Source organism: Candoia aspera, chromosome 7 (assembly GCF_035149785.1).
Source record: "Candoia aspera isolate rCanAsp1 chromosome 7, rCanAsp1.hap2, whole genome shotgun sequence".
Taxonomy (NCBI): domain Eukaryota; kingdom Metazoa; phylum Chordata; class Lepidosauria; order Squamata; family Boidae; genus Candoia; species Candoia aspera.
Window position 1 is genome coordinate 20841584 of NC_086159.1, and position 21661 is coordinate 20863244.

The following is a 21661-nucleotide window of genomic DNA, read 5'->3' on the forward strand; positions in this document are numbered from 1 at the left end:
AGGCCCACTCCCTCTTTGCACTGAAGATGTTGCCTAGTCTGGCAATGAAACGTCTGCAAGAAAACAACAAGGCTCAGAGAGCACCAAGGACTCCACAGTTCAACCCTGAGCTACAAATATTCGCTTTGATTGGTAATCTAATCTCTCTAGTGATAACTTCTGATATAAGTAAGGGACAGATCTGTACTGAAAGAAATTTGGCGGAGGGAGGGGGTTATCTGATATCCAAAATGTTTAGGGCTTTCTTGGTCAAACACAAGATCTTCCGTTATACTTGGCCTGTGAAAATTTGTTTTGCGCTACTGTAATTGTAGCTTTTGAATACTTCAAAAAATCTATTAGAGGATTCATATCCCACTTGCCATTTGAAAATTCACAAACATAATTGAAGGTTAAAAAGTTCCTTTATTTTCTTGTTTAAAAAATTGCTACTGATAGTGGGTATTGCAGACACATTGCAGCAAAAAGGAAAGATGTGTCAGAAGAAGCACAAAAGATTATATTCATTTATTGCATTTTTATCCACTGATCCCACAAAGACTTCAGAATGATACATAGAATGTCTCCATTTTCATTTAACTTCACAGCAACCTTGTACATTTGGTTAGTCTAATATATGTGACTGGCTCAAGATCACCAAGGGTCCAAGGTTTGAGGTCATCATTTATTCTTTCATGGATATATATTACCTGGATCTATGGTGTCCCAGTCCAATACTATGTTAGTAAACAATTTAGGAACCTCTAAAGGCTTTATAGCTCTCTGTCCTTTTCAAAAGTCAGATTAAGGCTCAGCCCTATTTATAATAGAAATTTTATATATAGAGAGAGATATTTCAACCAACGTAACATAATATACTTGTAAAAACAAAAAAACATGCAAAACAGAACAACTCACTCTAGAAAAATGCCCACAACAATTAATTAGGTATAACGGCATGGTAGAATAATAATGTTTTTACAGCTTTAAAGAATGGCAGAAGGGAAGGATCTAAACGCACCTCTGGAGAGGTTCTAGGATTTGAGGGCTGCAACGAGGAAGATCTGCCATCTAGCTCACACTACGTCAAGAATTCTCCAAGATTCTCAGTATGCAGGCCTACCTGGGTGTTTGGTAAGGTGGTGCCTGATGTATCCTGGCGCTACACAGTAAAATGCTTTGCAAGGAATAGCAAGCATTTTCAGTTAGGCCAGATGCATCCTGGCAACCAGTGCAGCAACTTCAGAATTAGTGTTATACTGCAGTGGTGGGACTGACCTGCCAGTAGTCTAAACACTGCATTCTGGAACAGTTCCAGCTCAGCTCCCAAATAATTTCCTAAATCTGCTCCATGCAAAGCAGTTTTAAACCAATGTAATCACATCTCTGGCTGCAAGGAAATATAAGGGTATTCATTTTATTTTAATATTTTAATGTTTGTTCATCCCCTTTAAAGCCAAAATATTTTTCTAAAGCAATAAATAAACTTTAATGAAATATCATAATAAAACACATGTTAAACAAATAAAATAGGGAAACATCTCATTTAAAAACCAGACTTGTGAATTATGTTTTAAGATCACTCAAACATCAACAAAAATGTTTGACAACCTTCCAAAACCAAGCAAGAAAAGCATTCCACAATCAGGATGTTCTTGCAGAATGCTGGAAAGCATTTGGCCGAGAGATCAGAAAAATCACACACCAGGCATTTCTATAAAAATAAATTTGTTTACAGAAAGCACAAAAACATATTTACAGGCTTGTGCATTCACACACACTCAGAGCTGAGAGGAGAGAGCTCTCTCAGAGAGCTGCTTACTGGTTGCAAGGCTAAAAAAAAACTAAAAACAGTCCTGCAAGCTGCCTTCCCCTCAGGCAATGCAACTATTAACACCTAAACTGAGGACAATTAAATTCGACCTCTTCACCTGGCCAGAATGATTTGTTACCATAGTAACCTTAGTTTCTGTAGCAGAAAACAATATACCAACAGATGTTGCCACAGAGAGGGCACTGTCCAACATTCCCACCAACCCAGCATTTCATGTATTTTAAAACATGTGCAAACTCCTATCGCCCACAGATCACTTCACTGTCTCCTTCAAAAGGGCAAAAATCCCACTTCTTAACAGGCCAGGCCTGACATTTTGAGCCAGCAGGATACATTGAAACTATAATTTTATAGCTTACCAGATATTCCAGAGTCCTGCCAATATCAAGTATAGACTTAACACCTGCAGAAATTACAGCAACTGGAGTACGACTTAACTCAGTCAGATCTGCACTCACATCCAAAGCTGAAAAAGATAGGAAAATATATCATTACAAATTCAGGAGAAACTATTACCCAATTTCTAAGCTTTCATGCCTACCAGGAATCAAAAATGCTATAATGATAAAAAAAAATCAAAATGCTATAATGAAGATATATATGAAGTTGCCTTATATTACTAATGGTCCATCTCCTCCAGTCAGGGCTGGCTCTAGGCTAAGGCTGAGTAGGCACTGGCCTGGGGGTGCCAAATTTTAGGAGGCACCAAAATTGAAAAGACTTCCAAAAAACACAAGAAAAAAGCAAAAAGCAGTAATGGCGCACACTGTGAGCCAATGTGCCCACTTGAGCATTAAATATAATTTTGCAGTGTAAATAGGGTGAAAATGTCCACAAAAAGAAAAAAAAATTGTCCACGGCTAAAAATGTAAAGCTCAAAAACTCAAAGAAAAAAAATAAACAAAACGCGCCATTTGGAAATTCCTAACGAAATTGGAAGATGAGCCAAATCATTCTGGGGGCACCAGAATATGACTTTGCCTCGGTGCCAAAATGTCTACAGCCAGCCCTGCCCCCAGTTTTGAGCATTCTGTTCAGCAGTGGCTTTCCACTGAGGACCAACTAGATGTTTTCATACATTTAACATTGCGCCTAATGCATATCTGCATTCATTTCAAAGCAAGAGTTACAAGAGGTGGGACTCAAGACTGGGCTTGTGGTTCACAGAGAAAGGGGGTTAACCTTATCTGTAATATCTATCTTGCTATTTCTTCCAGTTAGAGATGACCCTTGGCAGCTTGTCTTCCAGGAGGAACGAAAGCAGGGGGACAGCTTTCAAGGGCCAGGTTTGTCCACTGGTAGATCAAGGATTCACTGTTGTTTTCAAACTAAGAGTTTTCAACCAAATACAAAAAGCTTGGATAAAAAGTTAGCAGAGCCAAGGCAGGAACTAAATTTAAGGTTAAGTTGAAATTACCCTCTATGCATTAATAGTTCACTTTAAAAAGTGCAATGTAGTGGCAACTGACATACTGCATGTCACCCTACTGTTCCCTTTCCCACTTGCATGGAGTCACAAATTGTCCAGTACATTCTGCAACAAAGAAAACCTGATGTCCATCCTTTTAGATATATTCTCCAAAGAATGTATCTGAAAGGAAGGACATCAGGTTTTCTTTGTTGGAGATGTAAAAAAATTGAGGGGTCACTGACTCGTGAATGACTGGAATTCTTTTGGAATTGTATTTTGATGTACATAAGTAGATCTTTGGAGAAATCCCTAAATGTTAAAGATGTTAATATAACGTTGAATTACACCCCTAAACTTTGCAATCTGACTGCTTTTGGGGAATTATGGTTGTACCGGGCATGGAAGGTTACAAGAAGAATTATTTTGAGAAATTGGAAAACTGCTATTATTCCAGACATCAAGTGTTAGCTTTTGGAAATGTGTAATTTACCAGTTTTGGAAAAGGCAATATCTTCAACTAATCAGAAAATGAAGCAATATGCTCTTCTTTGGTATAGATAATGTGACTGATAATTCTGGGAGAGGTAATCATCACACACCTGGAGGCATGAATGCATAAAAGCTGGTTAAAACTATGCTTTATGGCATTTCTATTTTCTGATCCTGATTCTGATTCTGATATAAAATGCCTTCTAGAATAATCCAAGCTGCTTTGACTCTTTGCAGACCTGTTCTTTGTCTTCTCTTACTTGCAACTCTTCTCTACACAGAAGTGTTATGAGTGGGACTGACCAGAGCAAATAATAGCTGGAGTTGTCTCTTTTCTTCTGAGCAGACTGGAGAGAAAAATATTGGTGGCCGAAGTGTTGTGTGTGTGCCTGGAAGTGCTCCTCATAGTAGGATTCCGGTCTGAACAAAACTGAGTGAATCAGGTTTTTTAACTATTTATTTATTTATTTACAAGAAATACTTTATTCGGATAGACATAGTATAGCACTTAGCTAACTCCATCCTACCAGGAGAAGATTCAAGAAGCATGTGCTTTACTCATGTGTGCTTCGGAAGAAAGGCAGGAGGAAATGACCTCAAATTAGCAGTTCTTGGACAAACAACAGGCAGAGTGATAGACGAAGAAGGACACAGAATAAATCCTTAACTCTTATCTGCCATGGGTTCTGTCTATCAGATTCTGGGGAACTGGTGGAGGAAAGAGGACTCTTGCAAAAGAGACATCTTCACCCAGTAAAGTGAGGAAACTTGAGAAAGAGACTTAGAGCAACTCAGTCAAGCTGAATGAGAGAACTGCTTTGACAGGCTTTCAAGATTCTGTTACATTTCCCTATTACCAATAAAGATCTTTCCTTATACCAAAGTGTTCTTTTTCCCTGAGTTTGCCAGCCTGGCAGGGCTTGACATGATCTCTACCCTGTCATCATGAGGTGCTGAAGAGTCAGTGCTATTGGGTCCACTCCTCCAATAAAATGGACCTCCTCTTCTTGGGCTGAGGAGAAGTCGGTGAAGGCCTAGGATGCTTGTTCTCCTCCATCTGAATGGCTTGTAAATTTCAGAGAGAGCTACAGTCTTAAAATGAAAGTTCCCCATCTATGGAATTAACAAGGATATACTGAAATTTTGTTCAGTTGCAGGCCCCTGGTCATAATACTGATCATCAGGAGGCTGATTCACACCAGAATTTGCATCACAGCAGATCTGCATCTTTATCCCCTTTGTCTGGATTCCTTACACCCCTGAAGAGAGATGTTTTTTGAAGGATAAATGCATTAATAAAGTAATAAATTTATTACACTCTTTATATTTAATAAATCTAATACATTGTTTAGTTTGTGTCATGCGCTGCCTACCTCTGAATAACGTTCAGACACTGGTTTGCAAATCAGGTTCTGGTTTATTTCAGGGCAGGTACAACGTTGGTAGAAAAAAGCTGAGAGTGACAGGAGCGCGCCGGTGCGGGGTTTAAATACCCCGCGCCGGTCAGCGCCCCCTCGCTCACGGTCACGTCACCCCCCTTTGTCCCATGCGTTGCCCTGCCGTTGGTTGAGGGTTTCCAGGATCGCCCATCCTCAGGTTTCCATTCTTCTGCTGATTGCTTTCAGCTGGGCGATCCCCGTTGTATTGCCGCTGATGGCTTGGGTGGCTCCGTGATCCGTTTAGCTATTGTTTGTTAGCCGTTAGTCGTTGTGGGTTGATGGCTACTTAACTTGTGCCCCTTCACTTATTTCCTTGTCATTGTCATGTGTGCCATTGCGCTGATGACTTTAGCTCAACGGCACTCATGACATACTGCCCCCTTTTCGAATAGTGTTCTCCCCCGGTTTTCTTGGTTTTCCCCGTGGAGCTGTCAAAACGCCAGATTTTTTTTTTTTTTTTTTTTTCAAAGTTCCCGCCGGAGTAGTTGTCGCCCCTCCCTTTGCTCCTCCCTCTACCACGTGCCTTCCCAGGGTGTGTCCATGGTGCGCATGCTCGGGTTCTGACCTGGCGTGCGCATGCTCCAACCACACCCTGTTTGTTTGGCTCAGTTCGGCGAGGCGAGAGGCGTGGCTGGTCGGGTGCTTCTCAGCTCCAGGTAGGGCCCTTCTTTTCTTATTTAGAGTGCGTCGCCTTTGTTGTGTCTCCTGGGTGTTGCCCCCAGGTTGCCCTGTTGACTTGCTTGCCACTCCCCCGCGGCCGGGGGGCGGGGGGAGGGTGCTGGCGATCGTTTGTCACCACCCCGTGGGCCCGGGGCGGGGGGAGTGAGTCCCGGGGGGGGGAAGGTCCACCCAAGTCGCGGGCTTGGGGGGGGCCCTTTCCCTTGGGGCACGGGAGGCGGGGGGGGCCTGCGGGGGGGGGTTGGTTTTGCTGACCTTGGTTGCGGTTTGTCGGGGTATGCCCGGTGAAATGCTCTGGTCAGGTCAGGCGCGTTAACGTTGTGCGCCGCCACCCATTCCGGGTGGGGGAAGTGTTTCCACCTGACCAGATAGTGTAGAGTTCCTCGTTGCTTGCGGGAGTCGAGGATGTCCCTTATCTCGAAGTGGTGTTGCCCGTCGATCATTAGCGGTGCGGGCTGTGGCGTGCTTGGGTGCCATCGGGAGGTGGTTGCCGGTTTTAGGAGGCTGGTATGGAACACCGGGTGGAGTCTCCGGAGGTTGTGTGGCAGGTCCAGGCGTATTGCTACCGGGTTCACTATTTGCGTGACTCGGAACGGCCCGATGTACTTAGGCCCCAGTTTTTTCGAGGGTTGGGTTGACTTTAGGAACTTGGTGGAGAGATAGGCCATATCCCCCGCCTGGAACGTCGGTTGTTGGCGCCGGTGCTTGTCGGCCTGCTCTTTGTAAGCAGCCTGTGCCTCCTTCAGCGCCGCCGTGATTACTGGCCATGCTTCCGCGATCTTCCGTCCCCAGTCGCTGGCGTCCACCTGGGGTTCCGGGGGTTGAGGTAGCTCCGGTATGGGGACGAAGTCGCGCCCCGAGACTACTTCGAACGGGGTTTTCCCCGTGCTCGTGTGGACGGCGTTGTTGTATGCGACTTCGGCGAACGGGAGCAGTTCAGCCCAGTCGTCTTGGTGGTAGTTCGTATATGATCGTATAAATTGCTCTAAGGTGGCATTAAGAACCTCAGTGGCTCCGTCCGTCTGCGGATGCCAAGCCGTAGATAGGGCCTGTTGGGTCCCCGTCAGCTTCAGGAAGGCCCGCCAGAATTTGGAGGTGAACTGTGTGCCCCTGTCGGTCACCACACGTGCGGGACATCCGTGTAGCCTGTACACGTGGATGAGGAAGAGTTTGGCTAGTTGTTGTGAGGATGGGACCGATGTGCAGGGGATGAAGTGGGCCTGCTTTGAGAAGTAGTCCTTCACCACCCAAATGGCCGTTTTCTTCTGGCTGGGTGGGAGGTCCACTATAAAATCCATAGAGATTTCCTCCCATGGGCGGGAGGGTTCTGCCACCCGTTGCAATAGCCCCGCGGGTTTGCCTGGTGCCCGTTTGGCCCTAGCGCACGTTGGGCAGGACGCCACGTAGGTTTTTACGTCTCGCCTGAGCGCGGGCCACCAGAATTGGCGCCGTGTTAGGTGTAGGGTCTTGAGGAACCCAAAGTGTCCCGCTTGCTTGGCGTCGTGTGACCTATGCAAGATCGCCTGGCGTTGCGAGTCCGGGACGTAGATTCTGCCTTCCCCCCATGCCAGGTCTTGCGCCATCGTTACCTTGTCGGGGTTTGCCAGGAACCAGGGGTCGGTTTTGAGGGCGGCAGCGAGGTCCGTGCGCATTCCCCCTGGTAGTTGCGGTTGGCTTCTTTCCGTCGCCGGTTGTCCCGCCGTCGGCTGCGCCGTAGCGTCGAGCTGCCTCCGTGCGCCGCTTCGGGTGGTCACGGCCATCCCCAGTTGCGAGGCGGATAGGACTGTCCCAATGGTGTCTGGGGCGGGCTCTTCGTCTTGGGGCAGCCGGGAGAGGGCGTCGGCCAGGAAGTTCTTCTTGCCCGGCATGAACTTCAGCTGGAAATCAAAGCGGCTGAAGAATTGGGCCCATCGGACCTGTTTTGGGCTAAGGCGTCTAGGCGTTCGTAGGGCCTCGAGGTTCCGGTGGTCCGTCCAGACCTCGAATGGTTGGGTGGCTCCCTCGAGTAGGTGTCGCCATGTCTCTAGTGCCGATTTCACCGCGAAGGCTTCTTTCTCCCAGACGTGCCATCGCCTCTCTGTCTCGGAGAACTTCCTTGACAGGTAGGCGCATGGTTTCAGGAGCCCCGTGGAGTCTTTTTGTAGCAGGATGGCTCCCAGGGAGAAGTCTGAGGCGTCGGCTTGGACCACGAACGGCCGTTCTGGGTCCGGGTGCGCGAGGATTGGCTCCGTCGTGAACAGCGCTTTCAGCTTGTCGAATGCGGTCTGGCACGCGGGAGTCCAATTCAGCACTGTGCCTGGGTTCTTGGCGCGTCGGGTGTCCCCCACCCCTTTGGTTTTGAGGAGGTCCGTTAAGGGGAGGGCTATCTCAGCGAACCCCCGGGCGAATGACCTGTAGAAATTCGCGAATCCCAGGAAGCTCTGTAGTTGCCGTCTGTTGCGGGGCCGCTCCCAGTTTAGCACCGCTTCGACTTTTGCGGGGTCCATTTCGATGCCGTCCCCGGAGATTCGATACCCCAAATAGTCTAGGCGCTCTTTGTGAAACTCGCACTTTGTAGGCTTTGCATAGAGCTGCGCCCTTCTGAGCTTGTCGAGGACTTGCCTGACTAAGGTTACGTGTTCCTCGTGTGTTTTTGTGTAAATGAGGACGTCGTCGATGTAGACCAGGACCCCTTTAAACAGATGTTCATGCAGTACCTCATTGATGAGCTGCATGAACACCCCAGGGGCCCCCGCGAGTCCGAAGGACAGTACCTTGTACTGGAAAGCGCCTAGGGGGCAGTTAAACGCCGTCTTCCATTCGTCCCCCTCCCTGATTCGGATGCGATAGTACGCCTCGCGAAGGTCCAATTTGGAAAAGACTTTGCCCGTGGACAGGTGGGCGAGCATGTCCTTCACCAGGGGTAAGGGGTATTTGTTGGACAGGGAAGCCGCGTTTAGGCCCCGGTAGTCGGTGCAGAGCCGTAGGGTCCCGTCTTTCTTCTCCCGGAATAAGACGGGGGCTCCGACCGGTGAGCATGCTGGCTCTATGAATCCCCTGTCTAGGTTTTTATCGATGAACTCCCGGAGGGTTGCCATCTCCTTCGGGGTCATCGAATAGATCTTTGGTCTAGGTAGGGGGACGTCGGGCAGTAGGTCGATCCGGCAATCCGTCTTGCGGTGGGGGGGTAGTTGGTCTGCCTCTGCCTCTCCGAAGACCTCGGAGAAGTCGGCGTATTGTTCTGGTAGGTCTGCTGTGGTAGCGGCGTTGTCTTGTGTGGTCGCCTCCGCTCGTCCTACCGTGGGGTTGCTTTTGCCAGCTGGTACTGGTGCTCGATACTCGCCGTCGCCGAATGTGAAGGTGCGGGTCGCCCAGTTGATCCGCGGGTTGTTTTTCGCGAGCCATGGCATCCCCAGGACTGCAATGGGCCGTCCGATGGGCGTGACTACGAACGATGTGCGCTCGGTGTGAGTGCCCATTTGCAGGGTGACCGGCTCGGTTTGTAGCGTGGCTGGTTTCCCTCCCGCTGTAGAGCCGTCCAGCTGGTGGAATGCCAGCGGCGTGGGGAGGGGGAAGCAGCGGAGGTCGAGTTTGGCGACTAGGTCGGGGTGGATGAGGTTTTTTGAGCACCCCGAGTCCACTAGTGCCGCGGCCGTGGTGGCTCCGTTGCCGGCAGAGAGTTGAATTGCTGCCAATATTACGGAGCTTTTGTCGTTTCGTTGAGGTGGTCCGCGTTGCTGTCCCACCGCCTGCCTCGCCACGCGTCTCAGAGCAAGCGGGGAGCATTTCCCGCCGGCTGGTCGGGGTCGGTATTGTCCTCTTCCCCCCAGTAAGCGTCCCAGCCCTCTTCCGGTGTCGCTGTGGCCACGGTCATTCGGCGGTGAGGGGGCGGCCCCGGGTTGGGTGGTTTGGGGCTAATTTTCGGGGCGGGCTTGGGCGCGCTGGTCGGCGGTCGGTTGGCGAAGCAATCCGCCGTCTTGTGCCCTAATTTGCCACACCTCCCGCAGGGCTCCCGGTTGAACTTCTTTTTTGGGTATATGGGGCCGGCCATCCCCCCGTGTGGTGCGGGTACCTTTTTCCCGACATAGTTTGTGTCTTCCGTGGTTGTCATAAGGAAGGTGCGGTGCGCGTGTTCGGCTTTCCCCGCGAGGTGGATCCACCCGTGTAACGTTTCTGGGTCGTCGCGGTAGAGGGCCCATTGGAGAACGTCGCGGTTGAGCCCCCTTTTGAAGATTTCCAGCAGGGTGGTCTCAGACCAGTCGCAGACCTTTCCCGCGAGGGCTTTGAACTCCAGGGCGTAGTCAGGGACCGTGCGTGTGCCCTGTTTAAGTCTCTGGAGTGCGCTTTTCGCCCGTACTTTAGCTAGGGGGTCTTCGAAGTAGTTTTTCATCTCTTTGATGAAAGCAGGGAAGGTGGCGAGGGCGGGGGAGCTGGACTCGTACAGTTGGACGTACCAGTCCGCCGCCCTGTCTTGGAGTTTGATCGCCACGGCGGCGATCTTGTCGGCCTCGGAGTCATAGGAGTGTCCGTGCCTCCCCATGAACTCCCTAGCGTTGGTCACGAAAAACGAGAGTTTTGAGGGGGTCCCATCGAAGAAGATGGGGAAGTCCTTTGGGGCCCGGGCGTTTTGTGCGGCCCCGCCTCTCGCTTCCCGGGGTGTGGTGTCGGCCGCCTGTGCCGTCTGCTGGCTCTCCGCTGGCCCGTGTGGGTTCGGTGCTTCGCTCGGGGTGTGGGCTTGTGCGGGGACGTCGTTGGGTGGTGTGGGGGGCATAAGCGCCTGGAGCATGGTCCGGAGTTCCATCAGCTGAGCCCGCATGGCCGCGAGTTCAGCTCGTGCCTCCTCGTCCACAGCCCGCGCCGCCGCTGGGGCCGGTTCCGTTGGCGCGTCCTCGGGGGTGGGTTGCCGGTGGGGTTCATCGTCCCTCCGCCGCGGGTCCGCTTCCTCCTCCGTCTGATGGGTGTCTCCGTCGTCCTCCTCCGTGTTGAGCACCGTGGGGCTGTCGCTCCACGCCCGTTGCTGGGGTGCGATGTGGGGCGCGGGGTCCTCCGCTGGTTTCGGAAGTCGTGCTGCTCCCTCCCGCGGTCGGGTTGCCTCCGTCGCCATCTCCCCTTGGGGTTGGAGCTGAGGCTCGGGTCGGGTGGGGTGGGCGTCCATGGCTCCGGGAGTCCGCGGTGCCTCTGGCCTCGGTCGGTCCTCCTCTGTCTCTTGCCGCGCGGCTCGCCCTCCTTGCCCGCGCCGTTCCGGCCTCATCTTGCTGGTCTTCTCGCCGTCTACTCCTCCCGCGGCTCGTTGTCGTCCGGTGGGGCTCGGCGAGGCTGAGTTTATGACTCTCAGCTTTATGTCATGCGCTGCCTACCTCTGAATAACGTTCAGACACTGGTTTGCAAATCAGGTTCTGGTTTATTTCAGGGCAGGTACAACGTTGGTAGAAAAAAGCTGAGAGTGACAGGAGCGCGCCGGTGCAGGGTTTAAATACCCCGCGCCGGTCAGCGCCCCCTCGCTCACGGTCACGTCACCCCCCTTTGTCCCATGCGTTGCCCTGCCGTTGGTTGAGGGTTTCCAGGATCGCCCATCCTCAGGTTTCCATTCTTCTGCTGATTGCTTTCAGCTGGGCGATCCCCGTTGTATTGCCGCTGATGGCTTGGGTGGCTCCGTGATCCGTTTAGCTATTGTTTGTTAGCCGTTAGTCGTTGTGGGTTGATGGCTACTTAACTTGTGCCCCTTCACTTATTTCCTTGTCATTGTCATGTGTGCCATTGCGCTGATGACTTTAGCTCAACGGCACTCATGACAGTTTGGTTCTCAGCTAGAAATGGCTTTTTTTCCTGTTCAGGCAGAGGTCTTTTTTAGCATGCATTACTTGGGAACCTGTAACTGAAGATCTTTATAAATATTACATGTAAGGCTCAGACAATAAACTTCATTCTGTGGAAACTCTGAATGGAGGAAAACTCTATTATGTATCTTGAACAAATGAAGCTTATTTCCCTTTATGCCCTTACTTTACATCAGTTACTCAGCCAGACATAGAGGAGAACATATGCTGAAACAGTAGAACAACAAATAAGTATTGTGTTCCAAGTAGGGATCCATCTACAGGTGGTAACAAAATGGTAGATGGTTTTGTAAAACAACATTTGGGAATTAAGGCTTTGATTTGTAATTAAAATGATGTTTGTCTTACTCTTTTCTCCTCCCTGGTGGACCCCTCCAATTCCTCCAGTTACAAACACTGGAATTCTTGTTTTATGTGCCACAATCATGGTTCCTGCCACAGTGGTTCCCCCAGACAAGCCCTGTCATGGAACAACCAACAATTATTCAGGTTTCATATTCCTCAAAGAAACAATCAGCAATAGGTGATATCTGCCTAATGGCCTTCATCTATGATGTTAAGCTAAAACAGGAGACGCTTACATTATTCTTAAGTGAAAAACAAACATAACATTATGGTTTAGTGTGGTGTGTGAACCAGTCCTATGCCAATTCAGTTCAACCCCAGTGCTTCCTCTTTGCCCCATAGCATTATCTTTGATTACAAGGACCTGCCTTTATTCCCAAATGTTTTTCCCCTAGACACTCAAGCAACAGAGATAATACGGAGTGTGGGAGGAATAGCTGAGAAAAAATTACAGGGAGTCATAATATAGTCTTCAAATATTTGAAGAGCTCTTGTACAAAAGACATGTTCTCTGTTGCCTTGGACACTGAGATTAAAATTTATAAATAATATTTTCAGAAAGGCCATGTCTTGTGGAATATTAGGAAAAACCTCTGAATAGCTAAGTATTGCTCAGCAGCGGAAAGGACTTCTTAATCACCAGTCAGATTCAAGATACTGAATGGGTATCTGGGCTCTTCCTCCAACTCTTAAGATTTTATGACTATACGGATTGAAAAGCAAACTAGGGGTTACCAGATTTATGGTAACGTCCAAGCATAAACAAGACAGAGAGACTGAGAACTACTGTTCCCTTTCATACTCACATGGAGTCAAACAGCCTTTTGCCTCCTTTTTATAGGATGGATGCAAATCAGGGTGGCAATGCCAATGTTGCTGACTCCAGTGTGAAAAGCTGGCTCTTGGGCTGCTTAGGTTTCCCTAGGAAATGAAGGCACTCTTTCAAAATGCTATGCTGAATGTAAGAAGTAGCATGGAACATGCAACTGTTTGGGGCTGGTGGATACATTTGGAATGTTGAGAGCACATTGCAGGGGCTCTCATCAAATAGCTCCTATAAGTGGATGGATACTTATACCTATTCACAGAATGGATGCCAGAATAGTTATGTCTGGTCACAAAACAGTCCACTTCTTAAAAAACAAACTGGTGAGGTTGCTTCCTGTCATGTCCTTTAGCTCCCCAAGGTTGTGGGTAGGAGGGCACTCTCTAAACAAATGGCTTAATTGACCATTAAAGATCAATACATCTTAAAATATTTTGCATTACAGGCATAGCTTGCACGAAATGGCTGTGGGGAAAATGTATTTCCCCCTCCTCCTTTCTTACGCTCAGAAAGAAATCCTAAGTACAGTCCGCTGAAGGCCAACAGATGACATCATAGGAATACAGGAATTGCCTTATAGTGAGTCAGGTCACTGGTTCACCTAACCCAGGGCACAGTGGAAGGATGGGAAGGAGCCTTGGCCATCATCTAGTCAATTACTGACACTGCCTGGCAGCAGCTCTCCAGATCCCCAGGTAAGAATTTTTCAATACTTAACCAGGAATACAGAGATGGTAGGAATTAAATCCAGGCTCTTTGGCCCAGAAAGCATGACTTTTACTATTGAATCATAACCCTGTTCTAAAATAGGCCCTGGGTTGGTGACCTAATGCGCCACAACATTATTGTTCGTCCACTTATGACGTAAAAGGGACTCCAGTCTCTTTGTACAGAGAAGAAATGCACCACAATACACCAAGAAACAAATCCTAGTGATTTTTTTCAACTTTTTTTCTTAGACATAATTGCTTGTCTGCATCTGATTATACTTGAATGAATTAGTTTCCTTAAGCAGCAGACAGTAGCAGGTACATACAGGAAATTCAAGTGCATCTCAACAGGAAATGGCAAATATTATTTATTTGATTTCTATAGCCGCCCATCTCACAAGTGCTTGGAGATAGCATCTCCAGTTTCAAAGGCACAAGGAAAGTTCACCAAAATCTAGCTGCTAACTGGAGATAATTTTGTTTGACGCTAATCCTCTGTCAGAAAGCACTCACTCAGCTGTATGGGTGGTTATTTTGCAGATTCACTGAAAGGAAAGCTGCTACCAACAACTGACCCTGAGCCCTGAATTATCTATGTAAATTGGCTAGCAAACCAGAATCATGAGGAATTCCATCCAGTACCTGGCTGAGAACATAAGGGAAATCTCTACGAGACACCTTCATTACATTCTTGGCTGTTGCCAGGATCTCAAGTTCTTCATCTTGGAGGCCCACATGGATGCGGCCATTTAAAATGCCAATAGTTGCTGGCACACACCCATTTGCTCTGACAATTTCTTCTACCTCCCTGGCCATGCTGGAAAAATTCAACATATGACAACACAGATGAAGAAAGAAAAATGAAGAGGGTAAAAAACAAAACGTTTAAGATACCAAAGCACTAATGACTTGGCCCTGTTTATATTTCATTTTATTCAGCTATGATTTCTCTGCACAATCTAAAACCCTTTCTCCTGATTTAGCTCCAACTACATGCATAAATGTTACACTGTCAGCACCTGGCCCCTTATAAAACATAGAAAGGACTGGTTAATTTTCAGTGAATAAATATAGTTTATCAGCGAAACCACAATTGGTGGTTTACATTTATACCACAAACTAAACCCAAACTCATGATTTATATCCCACAATGGTTGGTTGATAACACAACAGCCCAAATCTCCCAAAGCCGTTCTTTTGGCATTCCATAATCTGTGGAAAAGGCCAATGACTCATAGTGCATCATTCCCTCTATTTCTGCCACAGGTAGTCTCACTTGCACTTTTTCCCACAAGCTGTCCTAGGCTTTTGCCCCACAGCACCAACCAGCAGCCCCTTTTTGACCATGTCTCTGTGCTGTTGCCTTTATTTTGTCACCAGTAATGTGTGAGACAACCTTAAATCATCTTTAACTTTCTCCAAAAGTGGTTAGAAACTGAGGTTTGTGAACTTAGTGTCCTTTATCTCCAACATCTTGTTCTGTTATAAACAAAGCTAAGTTTAAAAAGTAAAAGATAGAAAAGATCAGTGTCACAAAGCTTGCTGAGTCACAAACAACTCCTACTTAGGATTTCTCTCTTCTTTCTTTTCTTTATATAGGCAACAAATGACGACTTCCAGATCTATCTATAACTGGGATAGGGCTGATCTTGTCATTCTGCTGTTACACTATTTCAGTTTTGTGCTAAACCTGTAAGCAGTGGTATCTCTGGGGGGGATGGTCAAATCAATCAGTCTCTCTTCAAAACTCTTCATTCCCATGGCTCCAATATCTGGGCTGTCTTCCCTCTTCACATTCGAACTGAATTCCTCTTCTCCACCAGCTTCCCAGTTTCTCACAGGTCTAGAGGGAAGAGGGCACATGTCTGCATCAGCCCCAAACTGCCAGTAAGTAAACTCTCTGATCCCATCCACTACTGATCATCTGATTTTGCCTCTCGTGTAATGGACAGCAGAGATCTCTCACATCCTGCTGCTATCATCAAATGCTCTTAGCTTAAGAGAGAAAACAGTACTTTAATACTGATATACCTATGGATGATTTAAGTGTGTCTTGCTCATGAGTGGGGATAAATTGAATGAGCTCATAGATGACATAGCCAAAAGAGAGGTATTTCCAGAGCATAGTTTTACTTGGTTAGGTGCAAGTGGGGAAATGCCCCAAGATTATCTAGAAGGCACATCCACCTATCATTAATGGAAGCACCAGGCAAAAGCTTGAAGCAGCCTACCTCAGATTCTGTGGATATGGCATGCCATGTGTGATGATGGTGCTTTCCAAGGCAACGACTGGTTTTCTACTCTCCACAGCTTCTTTTACAAAGGGATGAATGTTGAAGTCACCATCTAAAATCAAATATATTTATTATTAATGATTCAATTCAAGAACTAGGTGATCTGCATTTCTTTCTTTCGTCTATTTAAACAAGCAAGATTTTGCTTTTACTCTACGCAGTCAATATGGTTTTATTTTCTTATGAGCAGACAGGTCTTAGATGTTACTGCCAGAATAATAGATTAACAATTAATTATGATAAATCTAAAATGAACATGTTTAGAGTTAGGCAGAAAAAAAAACGCAAATGACACATTGGCCAAATGAAATTGATCAAGTTTTCTCATAATACTAACTTGACATTTAATATTTCAAGATCAAGGAATTTTTATATAAAAGCATTAGGGTGAAAGGCTGGTCCAACTGAGAATGGTTTCCTTAGATTCTGGACCAAAGATGGCAGCAGACAGGTGTCCTTATTCTTGAAGCCACTTAGTGGCCTGCTAGAACCACTGAAATGGAGCAGAGCTTAACAGAGCTGAGAAGCTGTACACAGAAAAAGAATATTATCTTAAACAGCTTCAATGAGCATGTCAGAGAAACACAGGTTATTGATCTTACACATTCAGTCCTCCCAAGGATAAAGAATCACAAGCTTAGACAGAGTAGGTTCAAAGTAAAAGTAAAAAGAGTTTTACTGACTGTTGTTACATCCCTCTTTGGTGGAAAACAAAGTTCCTGGTATCTTCTGTTCTTTCTAAATTTAATTTATCCTAAACTCTCAGCCCTACAGCTGCCAAGAGCTGCACGGAAGACAGGGGCAGAATTCTTCTTTTCTTAGGCCCGGCCGCATGGCCCAAGATGGAGGGAGGAGCAGCCAAAAGCATGCTGCCTCTCCCTCAGTTCAAGGAGGAAGAGGGAGAGAGAGGAAATAGGAGTGGCAACAAACAGCTTCTTCAGAGTTGCATTGTAGGACAAACTGAATTTACATGCTAATGCACATGCTAATGAGGCATGCAGGATTTGTCAGGATCTCCAACAATTCTCAGGTTATTAAAGTCCAAATTACATCCCCAGATACTATACAGGATGGAAATACAAGGTTTCAATTAACTTGATCACTTAAATAATCTTCCAACTGTAATTTTGAAAATGGTTTTAGGGATCCTAAGAAGTACTCTAACAATTTATTTGAGGATGGAAATTAGGACATACAATAATCACTGTTTTTTACAGCACAATAACACATTTTGGCTACTAGCTAAAACTAGCAGAATATAGGCTACATAAATTATGCTGTATGATTTACGTCTGCCCATAAAATGATTTCTGGTCAGTATAGATCACAATCCTACTTCAAAAATTTGACTTCACCAAGTCATATTTTTCCCAATATGAACAAATACAGGCAAATGTAGAATTCAGACAGAGGATCAGATATGTGTCCTTACAGTGTGATTTGTCCTTCTTGAGTACGATAAAGACAACTTTCTGGTAGAAAAATTCAAAACAGAAACCATGGACTGAGGTATAGGTTTCTATATTAGACAGATATTATTTATGAAAAGTGTGTATTATGGCAAGATTTTTTGTGATGCCATCTGCTGTATTACAGGGGAGAGATTAAACAATTTATTTTTATTAAGTTTCTATTGTAATAACAATCAGTTAGAAAATCTCCTGTATTATCTACAGGATATGATTGTCCACTTATTCAAAAGATCACACATTATTTATTTATTTAGATTTATATGGCTGCCCCTCTGGCTGCAGTGATTCTGGGCAGCAAACAAAGTTTAATAACAAAGAACCACAATATAAATCCCTGTGAAAACATACAAAACACAATCCAAAAAAGAAATAGTAGTCGAGAATAAAAAAAACTACAAAATATTATCAAACCATCTGGGCTTCACTAACTTTACAGCCCCCTTTTTGGCTGTGACTGTAAAACAGAGATATTTTCCTTTTAAAAAATTATTTATATTTATTAATAATTTTTACATAGAATAAAAGACTGATTGAAAGAACAAAGGAAAGAAACAAAAAAGTGCAAGAAAAAAAGAGAGAGAAGACAAATGTTTAGAAATATATGAATGACTTCCAACCTTCTTTTCAAAAGGTATTACACCTCTTCCCTTAGATGTTATACAAATCCCTTCAGCCCCTCATTTAATCCACATCTTTCTTAATCTTTAAATCCATAAATCATTTCATTTCTTTCAAAAAAACAGAGGTATTTTCAAGATAATCTGAAGCCCTTATAAAGTAGTCTACAGTCTAGAAAATTGCTTATTTTTATTTGAAAACCTAAAATTATTAAGATAATGGCAACATTTATTTTTTGTTCTCCCTCAGTTTTACTCTATGACTTATTTACAAATATATATATATATGATATTGTTTTGTTTAATTTTGCATAGTATTACATACTTTATTCTTTACTGTGCTGGTGTCTTATCAATGTTTTAATCAGGGGGTGGGTAAAGTTGAAAGAAAGTTTTGTGAAAAATCAGGAGTCTGGTAGCATCTTTTCTGATTAACAAATTTTATTCACAGGCATACACTTTTGAGAGCTGTGATTATTAAAGCTGGGACATTAATAAAGGAAGCAGAATTTGATCTGTTCACTTAAAATGTGAAGCAAACCAAATTCTGTGAATCTCCAGTCCATACACAAAATTCCATTTTTAACAGCTGCATGCAAGTTAAATCACATGGAATTATGCCTGCCTCTTTTACATTTGATCATCCCAGCCTCCAAAAAAGGAGTAACCTCTTCCAGAAACACTCACTGTGCAAAGATCTTCTTATATAGGGAAGACAATGAGCATTGCTGCTCCAGAATATAAAAGTGGTCTTCCAATCATTTTTTGCCAGCACAGAAAACCAGTTCATGAGTACAGATCTGCAAAAAAATGAAATAGGTGGTAAGAAGTGCAATATAAAAAATATATTCATGTTATAGAAGAACTGTTACCAAACACTACTTGTAAAAATGAAGACAGAATTCAAGTTGACAGACTAAGCAATAACATAGCTTGTTTGATTGTCACTTTGGGCAAAACCAGCTATGTTTTGTAACCATGATAAAATCAAGTCATGGTTTTGTGGAATGTGTGAACCCAAGCAGATAGTAAGGTACTATCATCTCTAGTCAGATCTGTAACAGAACTGAAAACATTCTAGTGGTATTGGGGCTGAAATTGATTACTTACATAATTATTTTTAGTTCTATTTAGCCCCAATCCTATTTAACCACAATAAGGTTCTATATATCAGTAATATGTGAATAAGTCTATTATTATATTGCAACCTGAAAGGAATCATTGTAGAAGTGGGAACACATCAAGGGAATCAGTGAAATATGTATCCACTGTATTTATATACCAATTCTTTTTACTAAAAAGAAAAAAAGTCCTATGAGATAAATTATCTGTACACAGTACAAAGATGAAAAATACAATGGTAGGATATTTAACTGTAGTTCAGTACTTTAAACTGCAGCTTTGTGCAGCAAAGGAACAAGTGGGTTGTACTCTTCCATAGTAAAAAAAAAATTATTGTAGGCAAAAAGCTGTATTAAACATCTGTGCTGTCCCAGATGGTATTTTAAGAGTATCGTATTTCCAAACACATTCAGAAGTGCAACCCCACTTCAGTCTATGTTTCATTGTGATGTTAACAAATATTATACAAAATAGCAAAAACCACTTTAACAAACTTTATACGAAATAACAAATAGCTCTGCAGACAAAACTAGATGTCATAGGACTGGGGTGTGGGGAAACAGCCTTTCTAATTTTTCTTACTGTCTGTATTCAAAATAATTTAAAACATTTTGTATGATTATTTCTTAACACAGTTTTAACCAGATCAACTTTAATTACAGCCTTATATCTACTCCTTTACTTCAACATTGCAAAAATTGCATTTGGCCCTGCACATTAAAAAGACTCATGACTCTAGTTCAGAATGCTAAGGAAGGGTAAATTATACCTTTCAATCAAATGCTGTTTGGTTTAATTTCAAATCATCTTATACAACTTTACTTTAAAAACTAAGTAAGGTTCACCAGTGATTTTTAAACCTTCTCACTTTTCTCAGCCGATACTGTGTTCCCGGTAAGCTACTCTGCATTTTCATGACGAGAAATTTTGATCGGTTCCCACCCATGTGGCGATCTAACACTGAAAGCATTAATCTTTGTTCTGAGAAAAAGATGGCCATATAGCCAACCCCTTACCTCTGCATGTGTTTCTTGCGATCATATGCTGACTGAAGTTTTCATGGCGGGGGGGGGGGGCGAAAATTAGAACAGAATGATCTTGGAAGCTTCAGCTGTCCTGCATTCCAACGCCAAACTCAGTGTTGACCAACTCCATTTATCATTAACATTAACAGAAAAAAACAGCTGGCAGGCTGGAACCATTCTTTGCCCTGAGGAAAGGGGAGGCCGTGATATCGAATGGCTTTTGGTGACTTTTCCTTTCCAGCATCATCTATTGAGACATTTCCCTTTGAGAAATCAAAAGCAGATATGAATATACCTTTCAAGCACCGTGTTTTCAGAGAAGTTAAATGAAAGCACCAAAGATACAGTATTGCAAAAAGTAGTCGTTTTGCCGATTTATCATCCAAAATAAGATAAACTTGCCTGTCTAGACATCTAACTTGCCTCCATCCTGGCTACTCATTTATTCTTTGAAACCTCTATCACTATCAGCTGTGAGAGTTTAAATTTTAGTTGACTGAAATGAGTCCCTTGCCATCTGCTCAGTCAAGGAGCTATTATGGAACGTTTAGAAATATTCCTACTTTTCGGAAGTAAATAAATGAAAACAACTCTCCACGCTGAGGACGGAGGGACAGACCGGGTTATATTTCTGCTGGTGGGACAGGATTCTGAAAGATATGTTTATCAACTGATTCATGCATTATCCTAAACTATAAGTTAATCATTTTATTGAATAAGCCACAGTTGGATTTACACAACATGCTAAGTTATAAAATGTGGTTTAAAAACTACAGCGCCTGAATTCACAGAATATGTTAAACCAAAATCAAACAATGACAATTTGTGGATTAAATTCTAGATCCTATGAGTCTAAATTACCCTAATATTATTTTATTTTTCTCATTGTTTACTGTTGTTTTTACTTCTTTTTAACAATTTCTATTTATACATATATAAAGTAAAAACACCTGTACTGACTATATAAAAATGTTAAAGGGTATTTACATGAAAGGCTGAATTCACATATGCTAATGAATGTCTAATATGTTGCATGAATAAATTGAATAAGATAACACCATGAAATATCAAAATACAAATAAAAAGTCTTTTGGGTATCACAGGACACCTATTGCATAAGTCACCGTTCTTCAGCAAGGAAACTAGTTGTATCTTACTACAGGTTTGGATGTGTTAGTACATTTTAATTTAATTTAATTTAAATAATTAATAATTGTTTATTAATTAATTCAACTGTCTGGGTTTGCATATTTCACTAAACCATAAACCAACCAAATTGGATGAGTGAACACAATGAGCCCCAAATTGGTGAAACACATTCAAGAGTTGTGTAAAGCCAGCCATTCATTAGCACAAGAATAGACTGTTTATTTAACGTACTTAGAATAGCAAATTAAAGACCCATGAAAATGTAGATTGCATTCGTTAAAGTGGAGATTTAATGTTTCCTGTACAGTACTATTTATTTTGCACTTAACAGAATTTTTAATATTCTTAGAATAATTTAACCTTTTAGGTAACTCTTAGCAATATTCAGTTATTGGGCAGACTAAAAATAAAAACTAATTCCTGCATTTTAGGTTGGTTCGTTCTTGTGACAAGCA

The 21661-nt window shown here is 44.1% G+C and overlaps 1 protein-coding gene across 7 annotated transcripts in view; it reads right to left on the reverse strand.

Annotated features, from left to right (window-relative positions):
- LOC134500797 (uncharacterized) overlaps window positions 1-20115 on the reverse strand; it is a 51388-nt gene extending 31273 nt beyond the window's left edge. For 5 of the 7 annotated variants that reach the window (XM_063308219.1, XM_063308218.1, XM_063308216.1 and 2 more), the window contains exons 1-7: window positions 20049-20115; window positions 18598-18710; window positions 15759-15873; window positions 15218-15370; window positions 14170-14344; window positions 11995-12106; window positions 2173-2279 (exon numbers count right to left, since the gene is read on the reverse strand). In XM_063308219.1, the coding sequence (XP_063164289.1) occupies window positions 2173-2279; window positions 11995-12106; window positions 14170-14344; window positions 15218-15370; window positions 15759-15873; window positions 18598-18710; window positions 20049-20056 (783 nt within the window). In that variant the 5' untranslated portion in view covers window positions 20057-20115. Of the gene's footprint in view, window positions 1-2172; window positions 2280-11994; window positions 12107-14169; window positions 14345-15217; window positions 15371-15758; window positions 15874-18597; window positions 18711-19900; window positions 19975-20048 lie in introns of those variants that run through there. The other 2 variants (XM_063308217.1, XM_063308220.1) reach the window with 2 other exon arrangements.
- Between the last annotated feature and the right edge of the window lie 1546 nt (window positions 20116-21661).